The sequence below is a fragment of the Terrapene carolina genome, unplaced genomic scaffold (assembly GCF_002925995.2).
Source record: "Terrapene carolina triunguis isolate 2854851 unplaced genomic scaffold, T_m_triunguis-2.0 Scaffold210, whole genome shotgun sequence".
Lineage (NCBI taxonomy): Eukaryota > Metazoa > Chordata > Testudines > Emydidae > Terrapene > Terrapene triunguis.
Genome location: NW_020664561.1, coordinates 562,399 through 581,698, shown reverse-complemented (window position 1 = coordinate 581,698; position 19,300 = coordinate 562,399). Strand labels below are relative to the sequence as shown.

The 19,300-nt window shown below is 49.4% G+C and overlaps 1 protein-coding gene across 2 annotated transcripts in view; it reads right to left on the bottom strand.

Annotated features, from left to right (window-relative positions):
• LOC112104980 (cyclic AMP-dependent transcription factor ATF-6 alpha) overlaps positions 1–19,300 on the bottom strand; it is a 362,675-nt gene that overhangs the window by 186,794 nt on the left and 156,581 nt on the right. For both annotated transcript variants that reach the window (XM_026655320.1, XM_026655321.1), the window contains exon 10: positions 2,773–2,913. In XM_026655320.1, coding sequence (XP_026511105.1) covers positions 2,773–2,913 — 141 coding nt within the window. The remainder of the gene's footprint in view (positions 1–2,772; positions 2,914–19,300) is intronic.

The following is a 19,300-nucleotide window of genomic DNA, read 5'->3' as shown; positions in this document are numbered from 1 at the left end:
AAACTAACTTTTTTTTTCCAAATGAAAGTTGTGATTCTCTTTTGGTGTCTTGACCCTACCAGCTGGGTCTTCAAGAAAAACACCATTTCAAGACCTGTGGTAAAATCCCAAGAGTTGGCAACAATGTGTAGAGTACATTTTTCCCTCAATGCTCTCCAGGGAGGAGGGATAACTCAGTGGTTTGAGCATTGGCCTGCTAAACCCAGGGTTGTGAGTTCAATCCTTGAGGGGGCCATTTAGGGATCTGGGGCAAAAATCTGTCTGGGGATTGGTCCTGTTTTGAGCAGGGGGTTGGACTAGATGACCTCCTGAGGTCCCTTCCAACTCTGATATTCTATGATTCTGACACTGTGAAGGATCCTTCAGCACAGCTATAGAGGATGTGGTAGTATCTCAACATTAAGTTCCCTGAGCCAAATCAAGTGCTTGATCTTTCTAAGCCCTTATAAAGGAATTGCAGAGAGCTGTGCAGCTATTGCCTGTTGTGACATTATTGACAAACTGTGGACTATATAGATCATTGTTGCAACCACTGTTACATATATGCAGCAAAGGTTGTCATGTGAGGTGTCTATAAAAAGGTTATTTGCTGGTTATGATTATGCTATCTATGTGTATCTTTTTTTAGTTGAAAGTATGAATATTGGCTATGTACTTGTATCTCAATGTGTTTGATTCTAAGTAGCATTAGTGAAGCCTTTGGTCAGCTTCTTGAGAAAGGAAGTTGCAGATTAAGTGCCCAATCAAGAAACACTTAACTGACAATGGACCTTGGGAGACTCCAATCCACATATGAGAAGTCTTCCTGGGACATTCAAGGTAGCATGTGAGCAGTGGCTGCTGCCTGCAAACTGAGTCATACATGGACATGTGACTTGCCCAGGTAGCTACAAACTCCATCTTGTTGCTGTGATTTTGTACAGGAGAACAAAGGGGTTTCCACCCACAGGAGGAAGAATATAAAAGGCCCTGGAAACTCCTCCATTTTGTCTTCAATCCTGTTTCTTACCTCTGGAGAAACTTTGCTACAAACTGAAGCTCTGAATAAAGGACTGAATGACCCATGCCAGCTGTGGATGTACTCCAGAGATTTGATTTGAACCTGCAGTTTATTCCATCACTGCTACAAGCCTGAACCAAGAACTTTGCCATTACTGTATGTAATTGATTCCATTTAACCAATTTTAACCCTCATCTATATTCCTTTCTTTTTATGAATAAACCTTTAGATTTTAGATTCTAAAGGATTGGCAACAGTGTGATTTGTGGGTAAGATCTGATTTGTATATTGACCTAAGTCTGGGGCTTGGTCCTTTGGGTTCGGGAGAACCTTTTTTCTTTTACTGGGGTATTGGTTTTCATCCCCATAAGTGGCTGCTGGTGGTGATACTGGGAAAGTGGAGTGTCTAAGGAAATTGCTTGTATGACTTCTGGATAGCCAGTGGGGTAAAACCAAAGTCTTCTCTGTTTGGCGTGCCTTGGTGTGCAAAGGAACTGCTGCCTTGGGCTGTAACTACCCTGCTCTAAGCAATTTGTCCTGAATTGATACTCTCAGTTGTGTCCCACCAGAGGCAGCATCGTTACACCTGTGCTGATTAAAGTCTATGATAGTAACATTTGGCCCTGTAGGAGGTGCACAACCGCGCACAGTGCTGCCTAGAGATCAGGCAGGGATTGACAGATCAGCATCCTGCCCCAAGGGTTACCCATCGTCTCCTTCAGCCCAGGTAATTTGGGGGCTAGGCTCTTGGCCAGTCAAGGTCTACTCCAGTGCAACTCTCACCTGAGGTGAAGACCCCTGGTGTTGTAATGTCTTCTGGGGATGGAGAGGGGAGCTCGGCCCTACCCTCTACACTGGGCTATGCTCCAGGGCCCAGTGGTGGGCAGCTACATTTGACACCTTGGGGTGCTAAGATTCTGCCCCCCACCCCTGGGCCACCTCTCTATCCCCGTTAGCTTCATGAAGTGAGTCACTTTCACCAAGCCTCTTGCCTGCATGCTCAGCCACTTAACTCTCCTTTGTACATTTCCATTAGTCTGTGTAGTAAGACCTCAAGCAAGGAGCTCCAGGGCAGTGCTTTCCCTTCACAGCAGCTGCCTGCACCTTTCCACTGCCTGCCCACTCTGAGCTGCTCTGCTCCCCTTCTTAAAGCCCTGCCTCCAGCTTGTGCAGGCCCTGCAAGTGCGACTGGGTGGGGCCACCTGGGCCCAGAGCTCCTCCTAAACCCCTTTCTCTGCAGTGTGTGGGTTGTACACCCCATCACAGCCCCACACATGGAAAGCTGGCAGCAACTTCTTGCCTACTATGCTGGAAGAGACAGGGAGCTGCTCTTTGAGTTGTATGCAAGTCCAGTGTCAGGGACTGTCACAGGACTTGCTCAGCACCAGAATGAGGCCAGGTATGGAACTGCACATCAAAAGCATGACACCATACTGGCTTGATCCTGCTTTGCTGAGGCAAGAGTGCTCACACAGCTTGCTCTCTCACTATGGAATGCATGCACTGATTTGTCTGATTCAGGGGTTGGTTAGTTTTTATATCTCAGCACATCAAGGTTGGGCCTTAAAGAGGAATCTTGCCAGGAAGATCCTGTAAGTACAATACAAGAGGAATCAGCTTTCAAGGCACTCCATTTTTAGGCTTAGCTGCCCTAACAATGCTCACTTAATAACTCTACTTTATGATGCACAGGGAAATTGAAGGCAAGGGAGCAAAGCATGAAAGTATCATGAACAGCTAATACTTTTAAACTTTAAATATATTCACCTCACCTCTCCTTATTCTGGGAGATGATGTTAGGCATTTGTTGAGCTGTGTTGAGCTTCTGGCTGGCTGAGAACTCCAGCAGATTTCTGCTGCGGTGGGCAAGGCTCACGCTGGGTTCAGCTCCACTGGGATCCCTTTCAAATACACTGAAATTCAAAAATACATACCCATAACTATAGCAAGAGGGACAGAACAGATATACACGATATGGAACTCACTGCCTCATGGTATTAAATACTCTAACTGGATAACTAATGGCTTTTCATATTTGTTGTTCCACATGGTAAGATATGTATCACCAAATCCCATGCCCAGGGGCAGAAATTGTTCACTTATACATTTAATTGCAAAAGCTTCACAATAGCACTAACGGAAGAACGGAAGATGGCATCCTTCACGGGGCCCACTCTGTTAAGTAAGAATTCACAATGAATGCCATCAACTCAGTGAACGAACATCACTCAATCATAGAATCATAGAATATCAGGGTTGGAAGGGACCTCAAGAGGTCATCTAGTCCAACCCCCTGCTCAAAGCAGGACCAATTCCCAACTAAATCATCCCAGCCAGGGCTTTGTCAAGCCGGGCCTTAAAAACCTCCAAGGAAGGAGACTCCACCACCTCCCTAGGTAACGCATTCCAGTGCTTCACCACCCTCCTAGTGAAATAGTGTTTCCTAATATCCAACCTGGACCTCCCCCACTGCAACTTGAGACCATTGCTCCTTGTTCTGTCATCTGCCACCACTGAGAACAGCCGAGCTCCATCCTCTTTGGAACCCCCCTTCAGGTAGTTGAAGGCTGCTATCAAATCCCCCCTCATTCTTCTCTTCTGGAGACTAAACAATCCCAGTTCCCTCAGCCTCTCCTCATAAGTCATGTGCTCCAGACCCCTAATCATTTTTGTTGCCCTCCGCTGGACTCTTTCCACATCCTTCTTGTAGTGTGGGGCCCAAAACTGGACACAGTATTCCAGATGAGGCCTCACCAATGTCGAATAAAGGGGAACGATCACGTCCCTCGATCTGCTGGCAATGCCCCTACTTATACAGCCCAAAATGCCGTTAGCCTTCTTGGCAACAAGAGCACACTGTTGACTCATATCCAGCTTCTTGTCCACTGTGACCCCTAGGTCCTTTTCTGCAGAACTGCTACCTAGCCATTCGGTCCCTAGTCTGTAGCAGTGCATGGGATTCTTCCGTCCTAAGTGCAGGACTCTGCACTTGTCCTTGTTGAACCTCATCAGGTTTTTTTTGGCCCAATCCTCTAATTTGTCTAGGTCCCTCTGTATCCGATCCCTACCCTCTAGTGTATCTACCACGCCTCCTAGTTTAGTGTCATCTTCAAACTTGCTGAGAGTGCAGTCCACATCATCCTCCAGATCATTAATAAAGATGATCTCCTGGTCATCAGAACAGCAACTCAACAAATCCTAAAGTTCCTCCTCAGGGCCATACAGAGTGCCAAATAGGCCCTGGAATAAAAATCCTGCAACTTAATGTTGAAAGACTCTCATGGGCAAAATGTGAGTACCTTGGAAACTTGCTGAAGACTTACAACATCGATATCCTCATGTTGCAACAGACCCATGTTGGCAACGACCAACAGGCTAGGCGCTACCGTATCTATGGATACAACCTAACGACTAGCCATTATCATCCTAAATATGGCTTGGCAATATACATCAAGGACATTATCACAGACTTTAATGTTATTCCATCAACCGAAGAGGAGACCGCATTTATCACAACTATCAAAGTAGGGGAGCTCCACATTACCAACCTCTATAAAGCCCCTAGAACAAGATGGCCAAAACCAGCGCTACCTAGCACTCCTATTCCATGCATCTATGCAGGTGATTTTAATAGTCACCACACTATATGGGGCTATAAAACAAATGAAAGCGATGGCGAAGAACTTAGGGACTGGATATCTGCACAAGACTTACAACTAATCTACAAACTAAAACAATCAACATTCCATTCAAGCACTGGAAACGTGGGTACAATCCAAACCTAACATTTGTGTCTAAAGACTAAAGTGGTAACATTTATCGTAACACGTGATTTACTATTGGCATTTCCAAACAGCCAACACAGGCTTATAATGATCTATGTAGGCATCGAAATTCCTGTGTTCTTTCCAAAACAGGTACCACGATGGAATTTTCCTAAAGCTGATTGGGATGCCTACAAATAGACGGTTGAGAAAACTGTTGCAAGGATTCCAGTGAGACCAGAATGCTATCAATGGTTCACAGGGCTCCTGAAAGTAGCAGGAAAGAACATTCCCCAAGACTTCCGGAAAAAGCACACTCCCTGCTGGACGAGAGAGACACAGGAGTTGCTCTGGCAATACAATCAGACTAAGAGCCTTCATACCACAAAAACCCTGCTACACTCCCTTGACACAGCAAGACACCAGTGTTGGCTTGATTGCATGCAAAACCTTGATTTTACACGTTCAAGTTATCGAGCCTGGACACTACCAGGGTGGATAAAAATCAATTATTTTAAAAAAAAAAATTAAATTGATTTTTTTTATTTAAATCGAATTTTTTTGATAAAATGCTTTTTGAGGAAAAAACTTAATTAAAACGATCTTTAGATAAGATACATTATAGCTCAAAGATATCTCAACATGGAATAGGAATTATAATTTCTAATTCTATAGTATGAGACAATATATTCACGTAATGTTTAAAAAAAGTTTTGTAAACGAGTTCCAATAGTTCATGGATAAGGGACCCAATCTTATGGGGTTCCACAGGCTTCTGTATAGATTATTTAGGTTAATCTTTCTATCTACCCAATGGGACTCAGTGCTCAACCTAGAAGATACCATCAGAGATGCTTAGTTTTGCAGTTCTCAAACTGTGGATTTGTGTCTCCGGAGGAAACATGCTTGTTAACAGCAAAAATGTTTTTAAATAAATAAATAATATATAGAGGCAAGAAATAACAGACCTCAACTCTATTGTCTCTCTGCAAATTTGTGTACACAGAGTCAATCCCTCATCTATCTCTAAAAGTGCAAACTTTCAAAAAGTTCAATGAATAGAAGATTGTTCGGGGCGGAATAGATCTGGACAAGGTGAAGATGTCTGGAGAGAAATGTGAGAAGCGAGGGACATATGCTTGTTTTGTTAAAATATTATAGGTTTGCTGTTGATGAAAAAAATCCAGAACACTTAACGTTGTTGTTTTAGTTAAATAAAACAATTTAAATGTCTGTCTGGTGATGTTCTCCTCCTAATACAGCATGGCAAGAAAATCCTCCAAATATTAATGATTAACCTGTTGAATTGGAGATAGTTCACCTCCCAATGACTTTATAAATAAACTGCATAGCACTTGTATATTCTGTAGTTGAATATTGTGCACCAGTATGGAGCAGATGCAGTCACACATGACTTGTGTATATCCAGCTGAATACAGTGATGCGGTGCATCACGGGAACCCTTAAGTCGACTCCAACACCCTGGCTACCTGTCCTGTCTAACATCACTCCCCCACCGATACGCCGAACTGCTGCAACATTCTGCGAAGCTCAGCGAATCCAGGAAAACAAATGAATTCCTATTCACCAAGACCTTGACAACACCCCCCCGCCCCCAACGTCTTAAGTCCCACAAGCAGAAGGTTCCTGGGTTTGACCTTCCACGGTCATCTTGGTCAACTCTGAACCGAATTCGAACCAACCATGATAGATGCGGATATCTAATGCACAAATGGAAAATCAAAGACTCCCCGGTGTGTGAGTGTGGTTCCCCACGCTAGACCATCAAACATATCACTACCTACTGCCCAATTTATAAATATGAAGGAGGCATTACTGCAATAAATTCTGCTTCTTCTGATGTAGCCATTTGGCTCGATCAAGTTCAGGTGAAATTGTAGTTGCTGCTCTACACCAGCCATACGAAAGAAGCAGCAGCAGCAGTAAAGGAACAACAATTCTGCTCAATCTCAAATGTGTGATTACAAGTGGGCAGGAATCCTCTCATCCCATGAAAAATTTCAAAACTTTTCCTGTTCTACATCAGTATGAAACAGAGACCCTTCAAAGATTTTTTCCAAAAAAGCCAGGAGATCAATCCCTGCACACACCCCAGAACAGCCAAAAGCCCAGTGGTTAGGGCACTCAGCTGGGATGTAGGAGACCCAGGTTTGAGATTCTCATTCAGAATCAGAGAGAGACAAGGTGGGTGAGGTAATATCTTTTACTGGACCAATTTCTATTGGTGAAAGAGACAAGCTTTCAAGCTCAACACAGCTCTTCTTCAGCTCACCTTGTCCTCTCACCAACGGAAGTTGGTCCAATAAAAGATATGATCTCACCCACCTAGCCTCTCTCATGTCCTACGACCAACATGGCTACAACAACACTGCAAATAATTCAGAATCAGAGACTTGAACACTGGGTCCCCCACACCCTAGATGAGTGCTCTAACCACTGGGCTACACTGAGCTCTCTCCTATTTTAACCAACAATTCCATCCTGGACCTGAGACATCTTCCCAACAAAGTTGAGAAGAAACTGATAAATTTCTTAGAAAAGTTTTGGCTTCAGTGAATCAACATTTTCCAACAAAAAAATGTTTCCTTAAAAAATTCCTAACCAGCTCTGTTACTTGCTTTAAGGTTTGTGGTGGTTTGGTTTCTTGATTCCCCTTACGTTTTGCCTCAGAAAATTTAATTCAATTTGTACATGGTATAATTCCTTATGACACTGGAAAATTATTTCTCTTCATGTTAATGATCCCTTAACTTGTACTTTCGTCACCCAGGTAATAAAACTGACCATGTGTATGGGACTACAAACATGGTTCATCAATGTGTATGGTAGGCAAGGATACAGCTGCCAAATTCTGTGCAGTTCCATGTATGACATTTCATGCAAATCACTGGAGAAAATTTCTATACCATCAGAGATCATCCTTAAAAAAAAATGGTGTGTGCAGGTTTGAAGCTGCTGAAAGGCCTGGGGACCCTAGTGACTAGAGTTCTCCCAGTTCTCAACTGAACTCTGGATGTTCTAGGGCAAGGGTTTAAAAGGAGTGTGGTGCTCCACTGCCTCAATTCCTCCCCTTCAATCCCAAGCCTTTTGGTAAGTAGGACTCTGAGAAAGTGGGGAAAGGTGGACATCTCTGGCCTGTTAGTTGACAGCATAGTGGGCTGTAAAGGTGTGCACTGAAGACCAGGTGGCTGCTTTGCAGATCTCCTGGATGGGGACCTGAGCCAGAAAGGCAGTCGAAGATGCCTGCGCTCTGGTTGAATGGGCCATAATCGCTGGGGCTGGGACCTTGGCCAGCTCATAGCACGTGCGAATGCAGTCTGTGATCCAGGACGATATGCATTGTGCAGAGACTGGGAGGCCCTTCATTCTATCGGCTATGGCAACGAACAATGGGGTTGATTTGCGGAAAGTTTTCGTGCACTCTATGTAGAATGCCAAAGCTCTTCGGACATCCAGCGTGTGTAGGCAGCGGTGTCTCGGGCTTGTGTGGGGTTTTGGAAAGAAACGCAGGCAAGCAAATGTCCTGTCCCAGGTGGAATTGGGATACCACCTTGGGGAGAAATTTGGGGTGCGGTCTAAGGGTTTGGCGGTGAGAGCTCTCAGTTTGGACACCCTCCTTGCCAATGTAATGTCCACCAGGAACACTACCTTCCAAGAAAGGTAGAGGAGGGAACAAATGGCCAGGGCTCAAACGGTGGGCTCATGAGTTTGGAGAGGACCAGGTTCAGGTTCCAGGTTGGGACTGGCGGGCGAGAATACGGGAACACCCTCTTCAGCCCTTTGAGGAATCGCCCCACAATGAGATTTGAAAACACAGAGCGCCCAGACTCCCCTGGATGGAAAGCGGAAATGGCCGCCAGGTGCACTCTGATGGAAGAAAGGGACAGACCCTATTGCTTAAGGTGTAGGAGGTAGTCCAAAATAACCGGGATAGGAACCTGGATCAGTTGAAGGCGCTTGGGTTCACACCAGCAGGAAAACCTTTTCCACTTCGCCAGCCCTAGTGGAAGGTTTACTACTCCTGTGGAGAATCTGTCTCACTGACTGAGAGCACTGGCTCTCCATGGGATTCAGCCATGGAGTTTCCAAGCCGTGAGATGTAGAGACTGCAGGTTCGGGTGGAGGAGGCGCTCGTGGTCCTGCGTGATCAGATCCGGGAAGAGGGGCAGGGCTATCGGGGCATCTATGGACAGCTCTAGGAGGGCTGTGTACCAACACTGGCCAAGACGGGGCAATCATGATTACCGTCGCCCTGTCCCTGTGAATTTTGAGAAGGACTCGGTGGACCAGGGGGATACGAGGGAAGGCATACTTCAGCCCCCTGCCCCATGGTATTAGGAACGCGTTGGCAATCGAGCCCGGACTGTGGTTTTGGAATGAGCAGAACTGAGGGCACTGTGTGTTGCTCTTGGTGGCAAAGAGGTCTACTTGGGGATAACCCCACCTTTGGAAGACTGACTGTATGATGTCCAATCTGATTGACCACTCGTGCATGTGGTATGACCTGCTGAGGTGATCTGCCAGCTCGTTTCGTACCCCTGGAAGGTAGGATGCTTCCAGCTAAATAGAAGTCCCAGAGAAGAAGAGCCTCGCAGCAGAGAGGTGAGGAGCGGGCTCCACCCTGTTTGTTTATGTAGAACATGGTGGTGGTGTTGTCTGTCAGGACTATCACGCTGTGACCTTGCAAAGTGGCATGAAAGGTTTGGTAGGCCAGATGAACGGCCCTGAGCTCCTTCAGGTTGATATGGAGAGGTATCTCGCCCCTCGACCACAAACCTTGTATCCTCAGATCCCTTAAGTGTGCGCCCCAGCCCAGATCTGACGCATCTGTTACTAACGTCAGCGAAGGCTGGGGCTTGGCGAAGGGGATCCCTGCACAGACCACTGGTCAGTCCAGCCACCAACTCAGGGATTCTTGTACCTGCCCCAGGATCACCACCACAAGGTCGGGTGATCCTGGGACGGGCGGTAAGACAGTGCGAGCCACACTTGTATGGGCCTGAGTCTCAGTCAGGCATGCTTGACCACATACGTGCATGCTGCCATATGCCCTATTAGCTGCAGGCAACACCTGACTGTCATGATGAGATATTGAAGCATTGTTTTGACAATCTGCTCTATGGCTTGGAACCTGGGCTCTGGAAGGCTTGCTTTTGCCTGTACCGAGTCTAGGACTGCCCCATGAACTCTATCCTTTGGGTAGGTATGAGTGACGATTTGGGTACATTGAGGAGTCCCAGTCAGTGAAAGGTGTTCATGACCATTGTCACGTGGGACTGGACCTCGTCCTTGGAACGACCTGTCAGTAGCCAGTCGTCGAGGTACGGGTACACTCGAACTTGCCTTTTCCTCAGGAAGGCCGCCACCACCACCATGCATTTCGTGAACACTCGGGGGGCTGTAGACAGGCCGAACAGGAGAACCATGAACTGGTAGTGATGTTGGTTTATGACAAACCGGAGCAAGCGTCGGTGTGCCAGATGGATGGCAATATGGAAATAGGCATCTTTCATGTTGAGGACAGCGTACTAATCGCCCGGATCCAGCGATGGGATGATAGTGCTTAGGGAGACCATGTGGAACCGGAGTTTGACCATAAATTTGTTGAGTCTGCGAAGGTCTAAAATGGGTCGAAGACCCCCCTTCGCCTTGGGGATTAGGAAGTAATGGGAGTAAAACCCTTTCCCCCTTAGCTCCTGTGGAACCTCCTCCACCGCCCCAACTTGAGGAGCGAAAAAACCTCCTGCATAAGGAGTTGCTTGTGAGAGGGGTCCCTGAAGAGGGACGGGGAAGGTGGGTAGGAGGGAGGGAAGGAGGAGAACTGGAGGGAGTATCCCACCTGTACCATGCGTAGGACCCATCAGTCCGATGTTATACGGGACCATGCACGGTAGAAGTGGGACAGCCGGTTTAAAAACAGAGGGAATGGATCCAGGTACTGGGTTGGTACACTGTCCTCAAGTGCGCTTTCAAAACCCTTGCTTGTTTCCGGGCTGGGGTTTAGTCTGGCCTTGGTTGGGCGCATTATTCTGCTGTCTACAGCTGTTATTTCTGCCCCGCCTGCAATACGGCTCCTGTCTGGGGCAGGGTTGATACTGCCTCTGCTGAGGAGGCTGAGGCCTGAAGGGCTTTCTCTGCATCCCTAGTGACTTCAGGGTGGCCCTGGAGTCCTTAAGGCCGTGCAGCCTGGAGTCTGTTCTGAGAAAAGGCACGAGCCCTCAAAGGGGAGGTCTTGGAGTGTGTTCTGGACCTCTGGGGGGGGAGGCCCGATGCCTGGAGCCACGCTGAGCGTCGCATGACTACCCCCGAGGCAATGGTTCTGGCCGCAGAGTCAGCTGAATCGAGGGAGGTTTGTAGCGAAGTCTTAGCCACTGCCTTTCCTCCCTCGATTAACGCAGCAAACTCCGAGTGCAAGTCCTGGGGCAGGCGATCCTTAAACTTGGACATGGCCATCCAAGAGTTGAAGTTATGCCTATTAAGCATCGTCTGCTGGTTGGCTATACTTGGCTGGAGGCCCCCGGAGGAGTAGACCTTCCTACCGAAGAGGTCCAAACGCTTGGACTCATTGGCCTTTAGGGCTGAGGCTTGTTGGCCCTGCCGTTTCTTCTCATTTACTGCTGAAACGACTAGGGAACAGGGAGTCAGATGGCAGAACAGGAACTCGTAGCCCTTGGAAGGGGCGAAGTATTTCCTTTCTATGCCCCGGCCGTCAGCGTGATGGAGGCCGGGGTTTGCCATATAGTGTTGTAATCTGTCTGTATGGTCTTTATGAGAGGGAGCGCGACTCTGGAGGGGCCCTCGGGAGCCAGGATGACCACCATCGGATCCTCCTGATCGACCGTTTCTTCCACCTGGAGGCCCATATTGAGGGCGATCCTGCAGAGCAGCTGCTGGTGAGCCCTGTGGTTGATTGGTGGCGGTCCTGAGACTGATGTACCCACCCCCGCCTTGTCTGGGGAAGAGGAGGAAGTGAGTTGCTGCTGGTTGCCCTCATCTAGACCCTCCTGTGTTCCCCCATAGGCCTGGGTCACTTCAGGGCCTGATGGGGCTGACACTTCTCAAGCTGTCACAGTGCTTGGTACCGCCTCAGGCATTGGGTCTGGCATCGCCGGTTGCTCCTGGGGGCCCGGGGACAGCCTGGAGAGAGCGGCCTCCCTTGCCATTGATGCATGTCTGTGTGGTGACCTGGAATGGTGTTGCATGGAATGCCCGGACCTGGAGGCTCTGGAGATGGTGCTGATGGTAGGCCCATGGAGTCCAAAAGGGCCACTGACCCAAAGGAGGCCACTGTGGCTATCATGCTGAGTGGGACTCTCTGCTGGCCACGGTCCAATGCCTGCTATAGCTGGAGCAACCGGAGTCTGGCTCAGAGCCGGAGGATGCTGACGGAGAGGACCAGGGCGGTGCTGAACGTTGAGTGGCTGTAGGTGCTGCAAGGTGCGGGCCGGGGAGCGGTGCCTGGCTGACCGGGACTACGAATGGTACCAGGAGTCTCGGGACCGGGACCTCTCACTTGGTGCTGGTGAGGTTGCTGGTGCCGCACTACGGTGCCGGACAACTGATGACATCGTGGACCAGCGTGTAGTCGCCGTGGGTACCGCTGGTAGGTTCACCTCCGGTGCCGTAACCTCGTGCTGGGTAACAGGCGCCGGGGAGTAGCGGGATGCCAAGCTTGAATGGGAATGGTGCCGTGAGCGGTGCTGAGACGGTGACCTCGAGCGGCGCACCATTGCCAGCTTCCCTCTGGACGGCACCCTCTTAGACGGTGCCAGAGGCTTCTCCCTGCATGGGAGAGGATTTGGCGCCAACAGCTCAATGAGGTCTTTCACTGCCTCGAAAGTGTCAGGCGTGGAGGGGTGTTCCAGGACCTCCTCCAGACATCCATCGGCACTGAATTCGCTGGGTACCGGACTCAACGGAGCCTGTGGTGCCAGAGTCGACGGTGCCAGTTCTTGGCTCGGGCCCCCAATCTGTCTTTGCGTGCCGGGAATTTCTCTGAGCGGCTTGGCAGCTCTTTGGGGAGAGCGCCCTCTTTCCCCTTTCTTGTGACGCTTAGTGAGTGCCGGAGAGGTCGACCGGTGCTGAGGTTGGTCGTCCGTCTCTATGCCTAGCCGGTGCCAGATCGCACATGGATGCCGGGGCTCTTTGCACCGGTCGGTCTGGGGCCGGTGGTTGTAACGCGGCCTCCATGAGCAACTGCTTAAGGTGAAAGTCTCTTTCTTTCTTAGTGCGCGGCTTGAAGGCCTTGCAGATTTTGCAGTGCTCTCCCAGACACCAGAGACAGGCGTCGTGGGGGTAGCTGTTAGGCATAGACTTGCGGCACATGGCGCAAGCTTTGAAACCCTGGGTTTGCGGCATGCCCTGCAGCCCAAGGCTGGTGCTGAAACTAGCTTCCAGACACCTGAATACAATGGTATTTAACTAACTGATAACTATCTAAGAACAACTCTAACTAGAAGACTGAAAGGCTAAGGGATCACTCACAAGCGAGAGAGAGAGAGAGAAAATGTTCCAATGCCGCTATGGATGGTAAGAAGGAACTGAAGGGGGGTTCGGCCAGCAGGGTAATATATACACCGCCATAAGGGCGCCACTCTAGGGGGCTCCCCTGCTGTCCCGACGGGAGCTGCTAAGGGAAAAAGTTTTCTATGTCCGTGCACACGGCACGCGCACACCTAATTGGAATGGACGTGAACAATCACTCGAAGAAATGTTATTTACCCCTTCACGTAACACAAGAACCAGGGGTCACCCAATGAAATTAATAAGCAGCAGGTTTAAAAACAAACATAAAAAAGTACTTCACACAACATACACTCAACCTGTGGAACTCATTGCCAGGGGAGGTTGTGAAGGTCAAAAGTATAACTGGGTTCAAAGAAAGAATGAGGTAAGTTCTTGGAGGATAGGTCCATCAATAGCTATTAGCCAAGATAGTCAGGAATGCAATCTGATGTTCTGGATGTCCCTAAACCTCTGTGTGCCAGAAGCTGGGATCACTCAATAAATTGCCCTGTTTCGTTCATTCCCTCTGAAGTATCTGGTACTGTCCACCGTTGAACGACAGGATATTGCTAGATGGACCACTGGTCTGACCCAGTATGGCTGTTCTCATGTTGTTACGCAGGCTTCGTTTTCACTGAGATAAAGGGCTTGGTTTCGCTTTGATTTCTTGTTGTTGTTACAATTAGATAACCAATGTTATTTCTGACTCTAAAATCCTAAGGGGAGACAAGGCACGTGTAGTGTTTACTGCAAGGTATCTAGGCAAGGTCAGCACTATGCTCCATGCCCATGGCTCACCTCTCCTAGTTTACCTCCACTATGTTTCCACAGTGGTGTAACTAACCTGTGTTAGATATCCCATGATAAAAACACCCCTTTTTTGTCAGTGAAGACATAGCCTCAGTGTGCTGTGAGGTCCTCATAACCTACTCCTGCTGGGTGGGGTATCACTATAACCAATTGCTTGAAGGATTTTACTGACTTTCCCATGTGTTTATAAAACAATTTAAGGAAGTAAGGGCCTTCGATTTCTAAGCACTGTGTTAAAGAGTATGGATGCTTAATATTATTGATGCGCTTGCGAAATCTACCAGTATGTGAGCACATCTTGCTAACGGCAGTATACACTTAGCTGTACAGAACTTTGGCACTCCAGCAGATGTCAGCTCTCTCTGTGTGGGCCAGTCTAGCCAATGGTCCAAGGTTCTCTATAAGATAAGGGTTAAGAAAAAGCAAGCATGCCTAAAAGATTCCTTTTAAAAGAAAAAGTTGTTTCTCTGATGTTTGGGGGACAACAGATTGTGACCACCTTTCTAGAGAGCAACTGAGTTCTTGTCTGGAAGTCAGCAGCTGATACTGATAGTATTAGGAGTCATGCCCAGCTGCCGGATTCCTTTTTGTTCTATTTCATGAAGGTCAGATTGTTGAAAACCATGAAAGTGCTGAAACAGGCATTTTAAATCCTCTTCTTTTTACTAATCCAGTGTCTGCTTTCATAGAAACAGGAGCACAAACTAAAATTGCCCCATCCCCTTCTGCACTAAGGACAGTAATTCGACTTTGTGAGTCCACACTAACGGGGAAAGCGTCGACATTGGAAGCGGTGCACTGTGGGCAGCTATCCCACAGTTCCCGCAGTCCCCGCTGCCCATTGGAATTCTGGGTCGAGCCGCCAATGCCTTCTGGGTAAAAAAATGTGTTGAGGGTGCTTTTGGGTAACTGTCGTCATCCGTCCGTCACTACCGCCCTCCCTCCCTGAAAGCGCCGGCGGGAAATCAGTTCGCGCACTTTTCTGGTCAGTGACAGCGCGGACGCCACAGCACTGCGAGCATGGAGCCCGCTGCGACCATCGCTGCAGTTGTGGCCGTTGTCAACACCTCGCAGCTTATCATCCACCTTTCCCAGAGGCAGATGCAGAGAAATCAGGCGAGGAGGCTATGGCACCGCGGTGAGGACCTGAAGTCTGAGAGTAGCACAGACCTGTCAGAAAGCACGGGACACAGCGCCGAGGACATCACGGTGGCAATGGGTCATGTGGATGTTGTGGAACGGCGATTCTGGGCCCGGGAAACAAGCACGGACTGGTGGGACCGCATAGTGCTGCAGGTCTGGGATGAATCCCAGTGGCTGCGAAACTTTCGCATGCGGAAGGGGACTTTCATGGAACTTTGTGAGTTGCTGTCCCCTGCCCTGAAGCGCAATGACACCCGGATGTGAGCAGCCCTGACTGTCCAGAAGCGAGCAGCCATAGCCCTCTGGAAGCTTGCAACGCCAGACAGCTACCGGTCAGTCGCGAACCACTTTGGCGTGGGCAAATCTACCGTGGGGGTTGTTGTGATGCAAGTAGCCAACGCAATCGTTGAGGTACTGCTCTCAAAGGTAGTGACCTTGGGAAACGTGCAGGTCATCAAAGATGGCTTCGCCGCGATGGGATTCCCAAATGGAACTCACATCCCTATCCTGGGACCGGACCACCAGGCCAGCCAGTACATCAACCGAAAGGGCTACTTTTCAATGGTGCTGCAAGCACTGGTGGACCATAGGGGACGTTTTACAAACATCAACGTCGGATAGCCGGGCAAGGTTCATGACGCTCGTGTTTTCAGGAATTCAGGTCTGTTTAGACGGCTGCAGGAAGGTATTTACTTCCCGGACCACAAAATAACTCTTGGGGATGTGGAGATGCCTATAGTCATCCTCGGGGACCCAGCCTACCCGCTAATGCCCTGGCTCATGAAGCCCTATACTGGCGCCCTGGACACTGAAAAAGAACTCTTCAACTACCGGCTGAGCAAGTGCGGAATGGTGGTGGAGTGTGCTTTTGGCCGTCTCAAGGGGAGATGGAGAAGCTTACTGACTCGCTGTGATCTCAGCGAAACCAATATCCCCATTGTTATTGCAGCTTGCTGTGTGCTCCACAATCTCTGTGAGAGCAAGGGGGAGACCTTTATGGCGGGGTGGGAGGTTGAGGCAAATAGCCTGGCTGCTGATTACGCCCAGCCAGACAGCCGTGCGATTAGAAGAGCCCAGCGGGACGCGCTGTGCATCCGGGAGGCTTTGAAAGCTAGGTTCCTGAGTGAGCAGGGTAACCTGTGACTTTTAAGTTTGTGTACAGAGAAGCTGAACCTGCCCCCGTTTCTTTACCCACTAAATGTTCAGTGTCCTCTCCAGTTACATACCCCGTTCCCCCCCCTTCCAACACACGTTTAAAAATAAAATCACTTGAATTTTGTTAATGAAACACCGTTTTCTTTATTACTGTTTTCGTGGGAAAGTGTTGAACCTGGGACGCAGACTGTGGTGGGGAGCGGGTGTAGTGTAGTGATGCAAATGACGCTTCTAAACTCCAGGAATGACAGGCTCCGCAGTGGTGGACTGGTGGTTTCAACGGAGCCTGCCACCCCTCCTGTTCGGGACTCTGTGTGTGGGGGGGCTATGTGACTTTGTGGCAGGGGGAGGACGGTTACAGATCCCCTGCTGCGTGGCTCTGTGATCCAGGATAAGGACCGCTGCATAAGATCTGTAACTGCCCTCCCCCGCCACAAAGTCACAGAGCACCCCCCACAGAACACTAAAACCACCTCCCAGACTGACCAGGGTAACTAGTGACTGCAATGTGTGTGTGCCCTGCTGCTGAACCTGCCCCCGCCTCTGTACCCTGGTAAAGGTGACTGTCCTGTCCAACTACCAACCCCCTTCCCCCCCTTCAGACAGACTCTCCTCTAAAAGAACATGATGGAAACAGTAATTAACAGAAACGTATTTTTTATTAGCAACTACACATGAAACTGGGGGGTGAAACTTGGACGGGGGCTTGGGTGAGGCGGGAAGGAAAGGACTTGTCAAATTTTGGGGAATGAGAGCCTTCTAGTTCTAGAGCACTCTGCAGGGGTGGAGTGAGAGTTTTCACGGACTCTGCCGCCCCTCCTTCTTTGGACTTTGGGTGAGGGGGGTATGGGACTTGGTGGCGGGGGAGGGCGGTTACAGATAGACTGCAGCGGGGCTCTGTCCTCCTGCCTCCGGTCCTACAGAACATCCACAAGGCGCCGGAGCGTGTCCGTTTGCTCCCTCATTAGTCCAAGCAGCGTTTGAGTCGCCTGCTGGTCTTCCTGCCGCCACCTCTCCTCCCGTTCCATGTGTGATCGGTGCATTTGGGACAAGTTCTCCCTCCACTGTGTCTGCTGGGCTGCCTGGGCTCGGGAGCAGCCCATAAGTTCCGAGAACATGTCCTCCCGTGTCCTCTTCTTCCTACGCCTAATCTGCGCTAGCCTCTGGGAGTGTGATGCCAGGCTGGGTTGGGAGACAGTCGCAGCTGTGGGAATGGGAAAAAGGGAGTGAATTCCTCAGAAAGATAAATTTCGTTGTGAACAAAGAACATAGTCTTTCTCTGTGAACAAGACCATGCACAGCACCTATCACATGCGCACTCAGGACAAGGTCGAATTTTCGGCCTTCGCATTCAGTGCCTGGGGTCTTGCAGTGCAGATCAGAGAAGCGGGGCAGGACACCGGAATTTTTGTAGCAGGCCGACATGGTAAGCCGTAGACTTGTGGCTGCTTAAAACTTTAATAGTTGCACTGGCCTCCTTTCACATTGAAAGCAATGCCAGTCCCTGCTGCGAGCAATCCGGCAAGCATGAACTCTGCCCCTGTCCCACCCCCTCGCGGTTGTCCCAGGGAAAGATCCCTGTATGCTGCCCCTCTCCCGCCTCCACCGCGTGGCTGTAAACCGCCGGTTACATTTCTGTAAAGGAACAGGCAAGCAGTCCCAATACTAACATTCCCCTACCTAATTCAAAGCAGGTCATCATGAGCGACATCACTCTGATGAGGATTTCAGAGACGGAAAAAGAAAGGATGCTTCGGGAAAGCCTGCAAAGACCAGGGCCGTATTCCGCCATGCTCTGCAGGGCAATGATCCCGGAGTACTTGCTTGTCTCCTGGCGCGGAAATGTTTCCTACTACGGAGGACCCAATAAGGCCGCTCTCCCCAGGAACCTGATGCAAAGGCTTTCCAATTACCTCCAGGAGAGCTTCGTGGAGATGTCCATGGAGGATTTCAGCTCTATCCCCGGACATATAGACCGGATTTTACTGTAGTTGCACTGGCAGGGACTAAACGGTAGAGCGGCTTAGGCAGAACAATCATGGTAAACCGGACATTGTTAGATTTTTTTCAGTAGTTGCACTGCCAGGGAGTGAACAGTTAAGCGCCTAGGGCAAAGTAATCATGAAAAACCCATTGTTAATATTCCTGTTCTGTTAAAAATAAATGTTTACATGTTTAAAACACTTACTGGCTGATCCTTCCCCTGATTCTGTGTCCAGGTTAACGGCTGGGGACGGTTGGTAGGGGATCTCTGTAAGGGTGATGAAGAGATCCTGGCTGTCGGGGAAATCAGCGTTGTAAGCGCTGTCGACTGCCTCGTCCTCCTCATCTCCTTCCTCATCTTCCCCGTCCGCTAACATGTCCGAGGAACCGGCCGTCGACAATATCCCATCCTCAGAGTCCACGGTCAGTGGTGGGGTAGTGGTGGCGGCCACACCTAGGATGGAATGCAGTGCCTCGTAGAAACGGGATGTCTGGGGCTGGGATCCGGAGCGTCCGTTTGCCTCTTTGGTCTTCTGGTAGCCTTGTCTCAGCTCCTTGAGTTGCATCCCGGCTGTATCCTCTCTCTGCCATGGCTTTAGAGATCTTCTCATAGATCTTTGCATTCCGTCTTTTGGAGCGCAGCTCGGAAAGCACGGACTCATCGCCCCACACAGCGATCAGATCCAAGACTTCCCGATCAGTCCATGCTGGGGCCCTCTTTCTATTCTGAGATTGCACGGCCATCTCTGCTGGAGAGCTCTGCATCGTTGCCAGTGCTGCTGAGCTCGCCACGATGTCCAAACAGGAAATGAGATTCAAACTGCCCAGACAGGAAAAGGAATTCAAATTTTCCCGGGGCTTTTCCTGTGTGGCTGGTCAGAGCATCCGAGCTCGGACTGCTGTCCAGAGCGTCAACAGA